The sequence below is a fragment of the Erinaceus europaeus genome, chromosome 6, assembly GCF_950295315.1.
Source record: "Erinaceus europaeus chromosome 6, mEriEur2.1, whole genome shotgun sequence".
NCBI lineage: Eukaryota > Metazoa > Chordata > Mammalia > Eulipotyphla > Erinaceidae > Erinaceus > Erinaceus europaeus.
This window is the reverse complement of record NC_080167.1, coordinates 22,532,632-22,546,373: the sequence shown is the minus strand read 5'-3', so window position 1 is coordinate 22,546,373 and position 13,742 is coordinate 22,532,632. Positions and strand designations below refer to the sequence as shown.

Below are 13,742 nucleotides of genomic sequence, written 5' to 3'. Positions count from 1 at the left end.
GGTTGTGGGGATGTGTCCAGTAGAACTGGCCAGGGTGGGCTCAGTTACTATTAAGTGGATATTGAGGACCTTTGACACAGTGGATTTTAAAAGGAATTCCTTAGACTATAAAGACTTTTGTGCCATAGGACCTAAGTCATCAAATCCAAATTAAATCCTGTAAAGTCTCAAGCTTAAGAAACTGAAACCTGGAAATTGAAACAAGCCACAAACAGTCACTAGGGAATGACCCAACTGCTGAGTATAGGACTTTCAAGTGCATGTACCAGAGTGGTACTCTGGCTTCTCCTTCCCTTTCCTTTCCTTTCCTTTTCTTTCCTTTCCTTTCCTTTCCTTTCCTTTCCTTTCCTTTCCTTTCCTTTCCTTTCCTCTTCTTCTTTTTTTTATATTTATTTATTTATTTATTCCCTTTTGCTGCCTTTGTTGTTTTATTGTTATAGTTATTATTGTTGTTGTTACTGATGTCATCGTCATTGTTGGATAGGACAGAGAGAAACGAAGAGAGGAGGGGAAGACAGAGAGGGGGAGAGAAAGACAGACACCTGCAGACCTGCTTCATCGCTTGTAAAGTGACCCCCTTGCAGGTGGGCAGCCGGGGGCTGGAACCAGGATCCTTATGCCACCAGTTCTTGCACTTTGCACCACCTGTGCTTAACTCGCTCCACTACCGGCTGACTCCCCTTCCTCTTTTTCTTCTCCTTCTTTTCTCCATATACTTCCTCTTCTTCCTCTTTGCTCCCACTGTTCCTCCACTTCCTTCCTCTTCCTAGTCCTCCTCTTCCTTCCTTCCTTTCCTCTTCCTCCTCCTTCTTCCTCTCTTTGTCTCCTGTGAAACTCCCTAGTATGTAATAAATAAAATAAATCTGGGGGGTCAGTGGTGGCACACCTGATTGAGTGCACATGTTACAATGTCCAATGTCCCAGGTTGGAGACCCCAGTCCCCACCTGCAGGGGGAAAGCATTGCCAGTGGTGAATCAGCATTGCAGGTGTCTCTCTGTCTCTCTCCCTCTCTATCACACCCTTCCCTTTCAATTTCTGTCTGTCTCTATCCAATAAATAAGTAAAGATAATACCAATAAATAAATAAATAAATAAATAAATAAATAAAATCTTAAGAAGGAAAAAAAAGCTTGCACAGTCAAGTATGCATGTCTAACAAAGGCAACCACTTACTCTGTAAGACCAAATAAGTCCTTCTCCTTGCTTCTATTTCTCTACACTATACCTAGGGAGGAAGCTCTTCTTAAAGCATCTACTCATTGCTAAAGATTTGCTGAGCATTAAGCCAGCCCCCCAACTGCTCCATTCTGCTGCATTGCTGAAAGTATGGCCTATTTACATAATCATTGTTTTGCCTGAAAGATCCCTACCCATTCCTTTGATCTATCTTCTTTCTACCTTAAGACCTGCCTTGCCTGCAGGGTAACATTAATCCCACCAGTTAAAACCATTGCAACAATTGCTAAGGAAGTCCTACCTTCCCAGCATGCCTTTTTCCTTTCTCCACCCCCTTTCCTAGCCATTTCTGTTTCCAACCTGCCACTTTTGGTTTTATCCTATAAAAGCCACTTCTGTTTCTGGTTTCTTTCTCTTCCACATCCTGACCTAGAGGAGGTCAGGTATGCAAACCCGGATGCAGAAGCTGGCCAAAACCGGATGCAGAAGCTGGCCATTGTGATTTTAGCTCCACCTGGCTTAACCTGCTGCACTCACACCCGACTCTGGGGCTCCTGCAAGAATAAAGACTTGTATTGCTACCGCCACAAACTTAGTTCCTGGGTCATCTCTCTCCCTCTCTCCGGCGACGCTAGCCTGGCAAACATTCCAATAGATTTTTTACTCTGATTAACTCAAAATTTTGTAAAGATTCATTCACTGAGAAAATGACGGTTATAACTGCTCATATATTGTTTCCCAAAAAGAATACCTTACCAAGAAAACAGTATGAATCCTGGCCTCAACTCCCTTATCAACCCCTGGTGTCTCCGTGTACACCTTGTGTGGAGAGGAAGTCTGGGGATCTCAGGTCTGGGAGTTAGGCTGCACCTGCTCAACACTGTGTCTACAGACCTAGAGCTGTGAGTGTGAATCAGATTGGGAAGAGGTTTTTGTCTCACTTCCCCAACCATCTGTGTTACTGTGACTATCATGATTGCTATCATATGACTGACAGTGGTAGTCGGCCTCATCCTCAGCCTGGGCCCCACTGATGGTCAGGGTGGCTGTGCTCCCTGATTTGGAGCCTGCAAACCGGTCAGGGATCCCTGAGGGTCGGTCACTGTTATCATAGATGATAATCACAGGGGCCTGGCCTGGCTTCTGCTGGTACCAATGAGTATAACTACGCACTCCCTGGCAGGTGATCTTGACTGCCTGTCCCAAGGCCACAGACATAGTTGATGGCTGAATCAGGTTAGAAGTCACAGAACCTATAAGAAAGGAGAGGAGAGGAGTGGTGAATAGGGGGATGAGGATCTCATATTCAGAGGACACTCCTGCAGGATCCTCTGTGCTGATCTGAAGGTCATAGCAAGGTTGTTCCTCGATTTCCACTTGGCTGAGTCTTGGGAGGGAGATGGAGTTTGGGGACAGCACCTGTGAAGAGAGTGAGGAGAGAAAGGAGTGTGATCCAAGCCATGGTGGTGCTGCCCCAAAAATCTGACTGTGACTCCACATCAGGGGAGTGGTGCTCAGGGAGTCTCTTATCCACTGGTGAATGCAAATCCACTTCCTTTCTTCTTCTGACTTTGTTTTGTGTTTGGCTCTGAGATTTCCAGTCACTCAGATGAAGTTAGGATTGTGTCAATGACGGCTAATCATGGGTATCACTCATTGATTCATATCTGTATGAAAAAGGGTTTTTTTTTTTCTTGCTTGTTTTTGTCCACAGCAAATTTAAGCATATCTCAATGTTCTGGGTCTCTCCTCTGGGTATGGGGAGACACCTTGTCATTCTCTTCAGTGAATGATAAGATTACACAGGGAGGCCCTTGGAGTGGGAGCTATGGGAATAGTGATGAAGCAATACTGCAGGTGTCTCTTTCTCTCTGTCTTCCCTTACCTCTCAGTTTCTGTCTGTGTCTAATAAATAAATTAATTTAATTTAATTAATAAAATATAAAAAGAATTAAATTTACTTAAGTTATTCAGTAGACAGAAAAAAGGGTACATAATCACACACACACATAGCTGATGAAAGTATACATGTTGGAGGAGCAAACAACATTGATGAAATTTTTATGGGAGTTGGGCGGTAGTGCAGCGGGTTAAGTGCACATGGCACAAAGTGCAAGAACTGGCATAAGGATCCCAGTTTGAGCCCCCGACTCCCCACCTGCAGGGGAGTCACTTCACAGGCGGTGAAGCAGGTCTGCAGGTGTCTGTCTTTCTCTCCCCCTCTGTCGTCCCCTCCTCTCTCCATTTCTCTCTGTTCTATCCAACAACAACATCAATGATAACAATAATAACTACAACAATAAAAAAGATTAAATATTTACAAAAGTAATTAATTGAACATAAATAATAAGGGCAAGGAGAAATAGTTACCAAGACCCTTTGCAAGTATTATATGTACACCCTCATCAGACATTCCAAATTACCCAGTAGTACCTCTACTATACTAAATAAGAAAACCAACAACATGAAGTCAAATGCTATTTTCAGAGTAAATGAGTAAATACTGATGTGTGTGATGGACTCTGAGCTCCAAGCCTGAGTTAAAATCCTTTCTCATAGCCAGAAGTTGAAGAAAAGAAAGGGAAGAAGCAGAATTTAGATGGGGTTTGGTTTATTGAACCAAAGTATAGGACTCTCAGGGGAAAGGAGGCTTTCAGGTCCTGGTGCATGATGGGGCAGGACCCAGGCTAGAGGTAAGAGTGTTTTTGCAGAAAGCAGGTAAATTTTACACAGGAACCAACAACTGTATTTACTGCATTTTTTTTTTAACCAGAGCACTAATCAGCTCTGGCTTATGGTAGTGTGGGGGAATTTGGAGCCTCAGCCATGAGAGTCTGTTTGCATAACAATTATGCGATCTACCCCATGGTAGTATATACTATTAACCTCCCATTAAAAAAACCTCTTTGTGCCCTGACAATTACCATGCCTCAAATTACAGTCCTTTATCTGATGATGGACAATTAAACTAGGCAGGAAGATTCTGCATTTCCCTTGAGAACCCTCAGGAAACTCGTACATCAAGGAACAGAATGAATATGTTATAAATAGCCCTCAGAAAGTTGCAGGTGCCCTTTGTTTTTTTAGTTTTTATTTATAAAAAGGAAATATTGACAAAACCATAGGATAAGAGGGGTACAACTCCACACAATTCCCACCACCAGAACTCCATATCCCATCCCCTCCCTTGATAGCTTTCCTATTCTTTAACCCTCTGGGAGTGTGGACCCAAGGTCATTGTGGGATGCAGAAGGTGGAAGGTCTGGCTTCTGTAATTGCTTCCCCACTGAACATGGGCATTGACAGGTTGATCCAAACTCCCAGCCTGCCTCTGTCTTTCCCTAGTGGGGTGGGGCTCTGGGGAATCTGAGCTCCAGGACACATTGGTGGGGTTGTCTGTCCAGGGAAGTCTGGTTGGCATCATGCTAGCATCTGGAACCTGGTGGCTGAAAAGAGAGTTAACATATAAAGCCAAACAAGTTGTTGACTAATCATGAACTTAAAGGCTGGAGTAGTGCAGATGAAGAATTGGGGGGGGGGGGGGTGCGGTCTCTCTTCTGTAGATAGCTAGAAGGCATGTTTTAGTTATATTCCAAAGGACCTGTGGCTACACTAGTTTTTTGTTTTTGTTTTTTACCTGAGCCTGCAATCTGATATGCAGGTGGATCCAAATTATTGTCTGAGGAAATGATATCATGGCTGGAAAAAGGACCAGAAAGCTGGGTCTGGAAAGAGAGTAGCTCCAAATATGAGAAAGGTATATAAATATTGTTGACTGCAAACCCCGTTGATTTGAGCAGATGCCCTCCTTTAGTATGCTAACTATTTAAACTAAAGGCTTTGGGGGACCCAGGAGACTAAAAGAAAGGTATTTGTTTCTACCTTTTATTATTATTATTATTATGATCAAGTCTGTTAGATAAGAGGGATACAATTCCACACAATTCCTCCTCCATTGAAAGCTTTCCTATTCTTTACCCCTCTGGGAGTATGGAGCCAGGATCATCAAGGGGTACAGAAGGTGGAAGGTCTGGCTTCTGTAATTGCTTCTCCACTGGACATGGGCGTTGGCATGTCCAGTGGAGTATGGAGTATGGTCAATCCATACTCCCACCCTATTTATGTCTTTCCCTAGTGGGGCAGGGGTCTGGGGAGGTGGGGTTCCAGAACATATTGTTGAGACCATCTGCCCCGGGAAATCAGGTTGGCATCATGGTTGCAACTGCAACTTGGTGGCTGAAAAGCATTAAGATATAAAGCAGAGCACGCTGGGAGTCAGGCAGTAGCGCAGTGGGTTAAGCTTATATGGTGCAAAGGGCAAGGACTGGAGGAAGGATCCCGGTTCGAGCCCCGGGCTCCCCACCTGCAGGGGAGTCCCTTCACAAGAGGTGAAGCAAGTCTGCAGGTGTCTATCTTTCTCTCCCCCCCCCCCCGTCTTTTCCTCCTCTCTCCATTCTTCTCTGTCCTATCCAACAGCAACAACACCAATAATATCTACAACAATAAAACAACAAGGGCAACAAAAGGAAATAAATAAATAAATATTTTAAAAAATATTTTTTAAAAAAAAGCAGAGCAAATTGTTTAATAATCAGGAACCTAAGATAAGAATAGAGCAGATGATATTTGGGATCTCCATTTTGGAAAAAGCTAGGAAGAATTTAAGAATATAGCAGATGAGAATTGGGGTCTTCATGTTGGAAGTCAAATAATCCCCTCCTCCTCCTTTACTCTAAAGACCCAAGGTCTGTGAGAGCTGAGATAACATCGAGTAGTCCAGACCTGCACTAAGAACACAGATCCACCATACTTATAACTGAGGCTCAGTTAGTACCTGTAACTTGCAAGTCTTATAGCAACCACCTCATCCAGAGCGTAAACACTTCCCTGAACTACTGTTCATGAATGCTCTTAACCCACTGCGCTACCACCAGACCCCATTATTTCTTTAAATAGCATTTTTCTTTATTTTTTTTCCAAATTATTTTTAGAGGGGATAATAGTTTACAGAACAGTTGCTGACACATGGGTATAGTTTCTTACCTCCTAATGCTAAGTGCTTGCGAAGCACTTTTCCCCCTAACTTAAGTCATTTTCCACCGTCATGCACCAGGACCCCAATGCTCTCTCAACCCCCTCCCATTCCTTCTCCCAGAGTTCTTTGCTTTGGTGTGATTTAATTGTTTTTCTAGAAGCAATCTTGTCCTAGATTTCTTTTTCTATAATATCTCCAATTATAAAATATTTAGGCCTTAAGACATTACTTTATAACTTAAAAATGTTTTGGTTATCTCTTTAACTTTTTAAAAATTTTATCTTTATTTATTGGCTAGAGAAAGCCAGAAACCAAGAGGGAAGGGGATATAGAAAAGGAGAGAGAAAGAGATATACCTGCAGACTGCTTCATCACTTGCAAAGCCTTCCCCCTGCAAGTGGGGACCGAGGACTCAAACCCCAATCCTTGGCATTATAACATGTGTGCTCAACCAGGTGTGCCAACCACAGCACTGATCAGCTCTGGCTTATCGTAGTGTGGAGGACTGAACCTGGGACTTCAGAGACTCAGGTATAATTGTCTCTTTGCATAACCATTATGCTATCTACTACTACATGACCTTTTAAGTCATTTTTCTAACTGAGTTTCATGAGAAATGGTCTCTATAATAGATGGTTAGGTCTTCTCTTCAAATGAACACAAATATAACAATTGTTTATTGTTGTATTTTTTATGTTACATCTTGATAAATTGTTATCATCCATAGCTGCCTGTGCACAGTGGTTCTGTATTCTTTAGGTTCAGATGATATTTACTTGCAGTGCTTGCTAACCCTCCAGTAGAGATGCTCAGATTCTCTTCCTTTCCTTATTTAAACAACAGAAAGATTGTGAGTTCTGAAGTCCAGCCCAAAAGTGGAGAAGACAGTTCTGAGTCAGGCCTAAACAAAGGAGAAGGGTTTGACTGCTATTGTTAGTTACTCTGCATTTTACAGAAGAATAAACATCTTGCTTCAACTCCTTATCTTTTTCCTGGACTATTATTATTTTTAATTGATTTTACAACATGAAATTCATGCTCCTCGTTTTTTGGTGTTTTTTTTTTCAGCTCTAGCTTATGGTGGTACAGGGGATTGAACCTGGGACTTTGGAGCCTCAGGCATGAGAGTTTCTTTGCATAACCATTATACTATCTGCTCCCAACCTGACTATTATTTTTAATTGGATGTCATATGCAACAGTTTTTATTACTGTGCTATCCAATCTACTACCTTCTCATTTGTAGGTCTAATCTACCATAAATTTCATCACACACACATAAACTTCACACACTGTAGTTTTTAGTTCTTGGCTGTGTCTTCAGAGGCAAGTTTATTATCTGCAGAGAATGTCTTCTTCTGGTTTATGGTCCACTTCACAGAAAGAAGACAGAGATTCCCAGCAGAGGTTGTGTCAGACTAGAGAAAGGTCTAGGTGACACCACTGACTTCTCTCCTTCAGAATCCCAGGCAGCCACAGAGCCAGGGTTGCAGAGTGTACCGGATTACCTTGGCAATTCTTGGGAACAGCTAAGAAAGAACAAGTAGAAAAAAGTTAACTCAAACCCTCCATATAAAAAGTCAAGGAAACCTACCACTACACAAATGTCTTCTTTTGTATTCCTCTCACCCATCTCATTAATTCTCATCTAAGCTCCAAGTGGCTTGCTACTATTAGTCAAATTTCAAATCTTCTGCTTTTTCTATGGAGCTTGCCTGCAGAGCTGGGAGGAGAAAACCCAGTGGTATTCAGGTCTGGGAGCTAGGTCAGACCTTCTCACAGCCGTGCCTACAGTCCTCCTGGGATTACAGGAAAGTATAAACCAGACAGGGAAGGGGTTTGTGTCTCACTTTCCTATCTGCCTGTGTCACTGGGGGATATTATTGCTACTGTCCCATGTCTGACAGTAATAATCAGCCTCATCCTCAACTTGAGCCCCACTGATGATCAGGGTAGCCACATTCCCAGAACAGGAGCCAGAAAATCAACCAGGGATCCCAGAAGGCCACTCACTATACTTAGAAATGATCTGCCTAGGGGCCTGTTCTGGTTCCTTCTGGTACCAATGACTGTTCTTTTGAACCCAGTGAATCTCTAGAGCAGGTGATAGTGTCTGTCTGCCTGAGGGTCACTGACACTGAGGAAGGCTGAGTCAGTTGATAGGAGGTCATAAAGCCTGAAATGAAAAGACAGGAAAGGTCAGTCTAAGGTCAAGGGATTCATTCTCAGAACCCTCATAACTGAGGTTGTGTCTGGGCTGAGCTTAGTTTTGGGGGTTCAGCTCAGTGGACTTGGAAGGCAGTACCTTTGAAGAGATTGAAGAGAAAGAGTAGAACAAGGGTCCAAGCCATGTTGGAGACACTCCAGAGCTTTAACTCCTAAGGCCTAACAGCACTTTGAACTTTCTCAGGACTCTCTTATTCCCTTCTAAGGTGACTTTGGGGTGGAGAGCATTTGGTTTTTATGCAAATATAACCTCCTTTGAGCTCCTCACTGAATGTGAGTCACACACATCAGCTGTGTAGATGGCCAGGTTCTGAGGAAGAACACAGTGGGCTCTCTCATCTTCTCCATCTTATCATCACATGAGAAACTCAACTGAGGGCTGGGGAGACAGCATAATGGTTATGCAAAGAGACTTTCATGGCTGAGACTTCAAGGTCTCAGGTTCAGTCCCCAGCACCTTCATTAAGCCAGAGCTAAGCAGTGCTCTGGTCTCTCTCCCCTTTCATGTGTGTCTCTCATGAAAATAAATAAATGAAAGGGCCAGGTGGTAGTGCATTGGGTTAAGCGCAAGGACCGGTATAAGGATCCTGGTTCGAGCCTCCAGCTCCCCACCTGCGGGCGGGGGGGGGGGGGGTGACGTCACAGACAGTGAAACACATCTGCAGATGTCTATCTTTCTCTCCCCCTCTCCGTCTTCCTGTCCTCTCTCAATTTCTCTCTGTCCTATCCAACAACAATGACAGCAATAACAATAATGGTAATAACTGTTGGGAAATTGTGCAGATGTGGTTGAGTTAGGGAGGGCCCATAAACCACCCTATGCTAGTATGGCCAGTCCCTTTACCCACATACCAATCTTCTGCTTTGTCTTATAAATGACTAAAGGTCTCCCCCACCATATTATCCCCTCAGGGTATTGCTAATTCCCCACCAGCTAAGACCATAGCAATGGTAGCTAAAGAAGTTCCCAGCATGCCTCTTTCCTTTTCAATAACCACAATAAGGACAAGCAACAGTGGCAACAAAAGGAAAAAAAATAGACTCCAGGAGAAGTGGATTTGTAGTGCAGGCACCAATCCCCAGCAATAGCCTTGGAGGCATAATTAATTAATTAATTAAAAAGAAAATGTAGTAGTTGTAATAAAAAGCAGAAGCATATAAGAAAGAAAGAAAGAAAGAAAGAAAGAAAGAAAGAAAGAAAGAAAGAAAGAAAGAAAGAAAGAAAGGACGAAGGGAAAGAAAGAAATCCAGCTGAGTCTCCAGGATTCTTGATCACAATCATCTCTTGGTATTTTCCCATGCTTACTCTTCCATGTGTCTGACTTGGACTGACTTTGTTTCAATTGACAGATAGGTATTTCATTTTTCTGTGGCATCTGGTTCATAAGAGCTCGTGGTTGTCATTGTTAATTCCTTGATTAATTTTTTTTTCATCACTGTAATGGAGACATGTGGAAGGCACCAAAGACCATTTTAGAATGAGACACCAACTTTAGGACCTAGTGTTTCTGTGAGGGCTTCAGGGCCTAGGTACATCAATAGAGAGTGAGCCCCAGGGACTGGATGGTATATGAGGTGAGATTCCACTTCAGTCTGGAGAGGGTATCCTTTTTTGTTTTTTGTTAGCGATTCAACATTACTTTACAAGATTACATGTCCACAAGGGTATAATTCCGTATCATTCCCACCGACAGAGTTCTAAACCCCCAATCCCTCTATTGTAAGCTACAGTAGCTTTCCTCAGGTTGCAGATATAGGTTAATTATTATTTCTACAACTATCTGTCTATATTTGTATATAATTGTCCTTTTTTAAAGTCCCATTTCTCTTCCTTTCCAAGCTATATGTACCCCTATTACTAGATCCAGATGTCTGGGAAGGGTATCCTAAAAGAAGCTTCATCCAAGAGCAGGGATCCAAGTGTTCACTGGCACTCTTAACATGATTCTGATCAAAGGTAGCCTCAGGTAAGGGTTGGACTACAGGAGGGAAGGGAAGAGCAGACAAGGGAATTCAGGACATCTCTGGACATGTCCATGACCCAATAATTTACCACTATGGGACACTGACAGTGAGAGTACCTGCATTGCCCAAGTAACGTGCTCACTGTGGCCAATATTCTCATAGTGTCTGGGTGCCATTTTATGAGTCTGGCCCTGCAGGTTGGCATCTCTGAAACCGCATCAGATTGATGGACTGAACCCTGACACTTATCTCCAGTACTGGTCCTTCTGAGTCTCCAATTTCAGCCTCTCTTCCAGATGCTCAGTTCAGATCTGCCCATAGATGTCACATATGCTTGGCAGGGAGACAGGGCCAGGGCAGCTCTGAGACACATGTTCAAGGATTGAAACATCCTATCCTGGTGTTTAGTTTTGTAGAAGAAATTAGGGTGCAGGACACACAACATTCATTTGCAAAGAGTTGAGGATGACTGCTAACTATTTAGTTTGCCTCCGGGGTTATCGCTGGGGCTCAGTGCCTGTACTACGAATTCACTGCTCCTGTGGCCATTTTTTTTTCTCTTTTTTTTCAACAAGAGATAGATAAATTGAGAGGTGAGGGAAGACAGAGCAGGGAGAGAAAGATAGACACCTGCAGACCTGCTTTACCACTTGTGAAACAATACTCCTACAGGTGGGGAGCCAGGGGCTCGAAGCGGGATCCTTGAGCTTCATACTATGTGCATTTAACCAAGTGTGCACCACCTAACCCTTCCATCCCTGCTGATACTTTAGAAGAACTCAGGTTTCTTTAATACCTAGGAACCATACCTAATGCCACTTTTACACAATAAGAGCAGTTAAATTGAGATGTTTCTGTCATTGAAACCCAATGTGGACTTAATTAAAGTCAACATGGACTTAACTCATTTTAATATTGTTACTCATAGTATTATTTATTTCCTTTCTTTTTATTTATTTATTTATTTTTTTGCCTCCAGGGTTATTGCTGGGGCTCAGTGCCTGGACCATGAATCCACTGCTCCTGGAGGTCATTTTTCCCCCTTTGTTGCCCTTGTTGTTGTAGCCTTGTTGTGGTTATTATCGTTATTGTTGATGTCGTTCATTGTTGGATAGGACAGAGAGAAATGGAGAGAGGAGTTGCTCTTGGATTTGCTCTTGGATCGTTTTAGAGACTCCTCAGCTGTGACAATGACACCACAGGGTGTCCAATCTCAAGACCCTCCTAAGGACACAGCAATAAATATTTTTTTATGTAAACTTTAATTCTAGCTCTCAAGATTGTCTATCCATCTGTGTAAGCAAGTACATGAGTTGAAATCTTTGTAGAGGGGGACTTGTCCTCCACAACATCTGCTCCTCTCATATAACAGAAGCTGACAATAAACTATTGTGAGTACCTGGTCTCATATAACACTGGTTCTGAGAATTCATGGCCTGTATTGGTCATTCTATCTATTTCTGACCTAGAATTTGTTGGAGAAGCTCCCTTATGCTGGTTGGTTCCTCTCAGAAGACAGGGAATAATATTTATATCACTTTCTTTTCATGTCATTGTTTCTTTTTTAAATATGTATTTTTATTATCTTTACTTATTTATTGGTAGAGACAGCCAGAAATCAAGAGGGGGGTAGTAGAGTGGGAGCAAGAAAGAGAGACACCTGCAGCATTGCTTTACCACTTGCAAAGCATTCCCCCTGCAGGTGAGGACTGGGGACTTGAACCCTGGGTTCTTGCGCAGAATAGCATGTGTGCTCAACCAGGTGTGCCACCACCTGGCCCCTCATGTCATTGTTTCTACAGTTTGTTGGGCTGCCTGTCCATCTGAGTCTAGTGAGTCATTTTATTCCAAGTTATAAGTGTCAGAATACCAGTTGGCATGTAAGTGTGAAATTCATGTGGAATTTGATGAATTTCTCTATATCCTTCTGACTCCCCTTTCCTATAGTGTGAGTGTTTATAGATCACCCACTAGAAGAGTCTGGGAGAATCCTTTTTGGGAAGAAATTTAGGTTCAGAACAACCCTTTACAATAAGTGGAGAGTTTGTTGTGTGACCTTGTGACTCTAGTCAACTTAAGTGACAGAGGTAATAGCAGACCTGCTGTCCATCTCTCATCCTGTTCCTTACTGCCCCCTCTTCACACCTAAAACACAAGTCAGACCACTCTTCCCTTCCTATCTACTTTGGGATCACCCAGGATAGGCAGATCCTGTTCTTCCCATCTGATAGTTCAGTTTCTGAAGTGCAAAGATAATGTGATTAGGAATAGTTTTGAAAATAATGCCCATCCTTGCTCTTTAAAAGCCAACATTTCTTGGTCAATACGGTTGTCCCATGTACATGCAAATGTATTGCCAAGTGTGTGTGTGTGTGTGTGTGTGTGTGTGTGTGTGTGTGTGTGTGCGCGCGCGCATTTGAAGTAGATTAAATACTAGGGGGTAGGAAGGTATGCAGGCGGGAAAGGGCAGGTGTTGGTGCGCCTGATAGAGCATACATGTCACAATGCACAAGGACCTAGGTTCAAGCCTCCAGTCTCCCTGGGCATTGGGGAAGCTTCATGAGTGTTGAAGTAATGGTGCCAGTGCCTCTCTTTCTCTCTTCCTCTCTATCTCCCCTGTACTTCTCATTTCTCTGTCTCTATCCAAAAATAAAGAAAAAAAATATACATAGAGCTGAGATACAGAGAAGAGAATACACTTTCCACGTCTGTGTCTCCCTCCCCATTCCTTTTGCTGCTGTGCCAGAATGCATGTCCTAGTCAGTCCTAGGAACATGGACTCACCCTTACACACAGACAGAATCTGGAACAGCTGGAGATGCTTAAACTACTATCATCCTAACACAGACATCCTAAATTCCATTGAAACCCCGACTTCAACTACAGTGGGTTCAAGATTCTTGATCTCCTTTTCTTTTTTTTTTTTTTATTTTTAAATTTTTTATTTAAGAAAGGATTAGTGAACAAAAGCATAAGGTAGGAGGGGTACAACTCCACACAATTCCCACCACCCAATCCCCATAACCCACCCCCTCCCATGATAGCTTCCCCATTCTCTAGCCCTCTGAGAGCATGGACCCAGGGTCATTGAGGGTTGCAGAAGGTAGAAGGTCTGGCTTCTGTATTGCTTCCCGGCTGAGCATGGGCGTTGACTGGTCAGTCCATACTCCCAGTCTGCCTCTCTCTTTCCCTAGTAGGGTGTGTCTCTGGGGAAGCTGAGCTCCAGGACACATTGGTGGGGTCTTCAATCCAGGGAAGCCTAGCCAGCATCCTGGTGGCATCTGGAACCTGGTGATTGAAAAGAGAGTTAACATACAAAGCCAAACAATTTGTTGAGCAA

At 43.1% G+C, this 13,742-nt stretch overlaps 1 protein-coding gene and 2 gene segments (V, D, J or C); all 3 read right to left on the bottom strand.

Moving 5' to 3' along the window:
• The window catches only part of LOC103118563 (immunoglobulin lambda-1 light chain-like), a 350,334-nt gene extending 347,660 nt beyond the window's left edge, over window positions 1–2,674 (bottom strand). Inside the window, exons 1-2 of one of the 2 annotated variants that reach the window (XM_060193317.1) lie at window positions 2,597–2,674; window positions 2,140–2,430 (exon numbers count right to left, since the gene is read on the bottom strand). In XM_060193317.1, coding sequence (XP_060049300.1) covers window positions 2,140–2,430; window positions 2,597–2,639 — 334 coding nt within the window. In that variant the 5' untranslated portion in view covers window positions 2,640–2,674. The remainder of the gene's footprint in view (window positions 1–2,139; window positions 2,431–2,596) is intronic. The other variant, XM_060193318.1, reaches the window with a different exon arrangement.
• The window catches only part of LOC103118610 (immunoglobulin lambda variable 8-61-like), a 583,882-nt gene that overhangs the window by 332,290 nt on the left and 237,850 nt on the right, over window positions 1–13,742 (bottom strand).
• Window positions 1–13,742, bottom strand: part of LOC103118591 (immunoglobulin lambda-1 light chain-like) — a 397,547-nt gene that overhangs the window by 337,389 nt on the left and 46,416 nt on the right.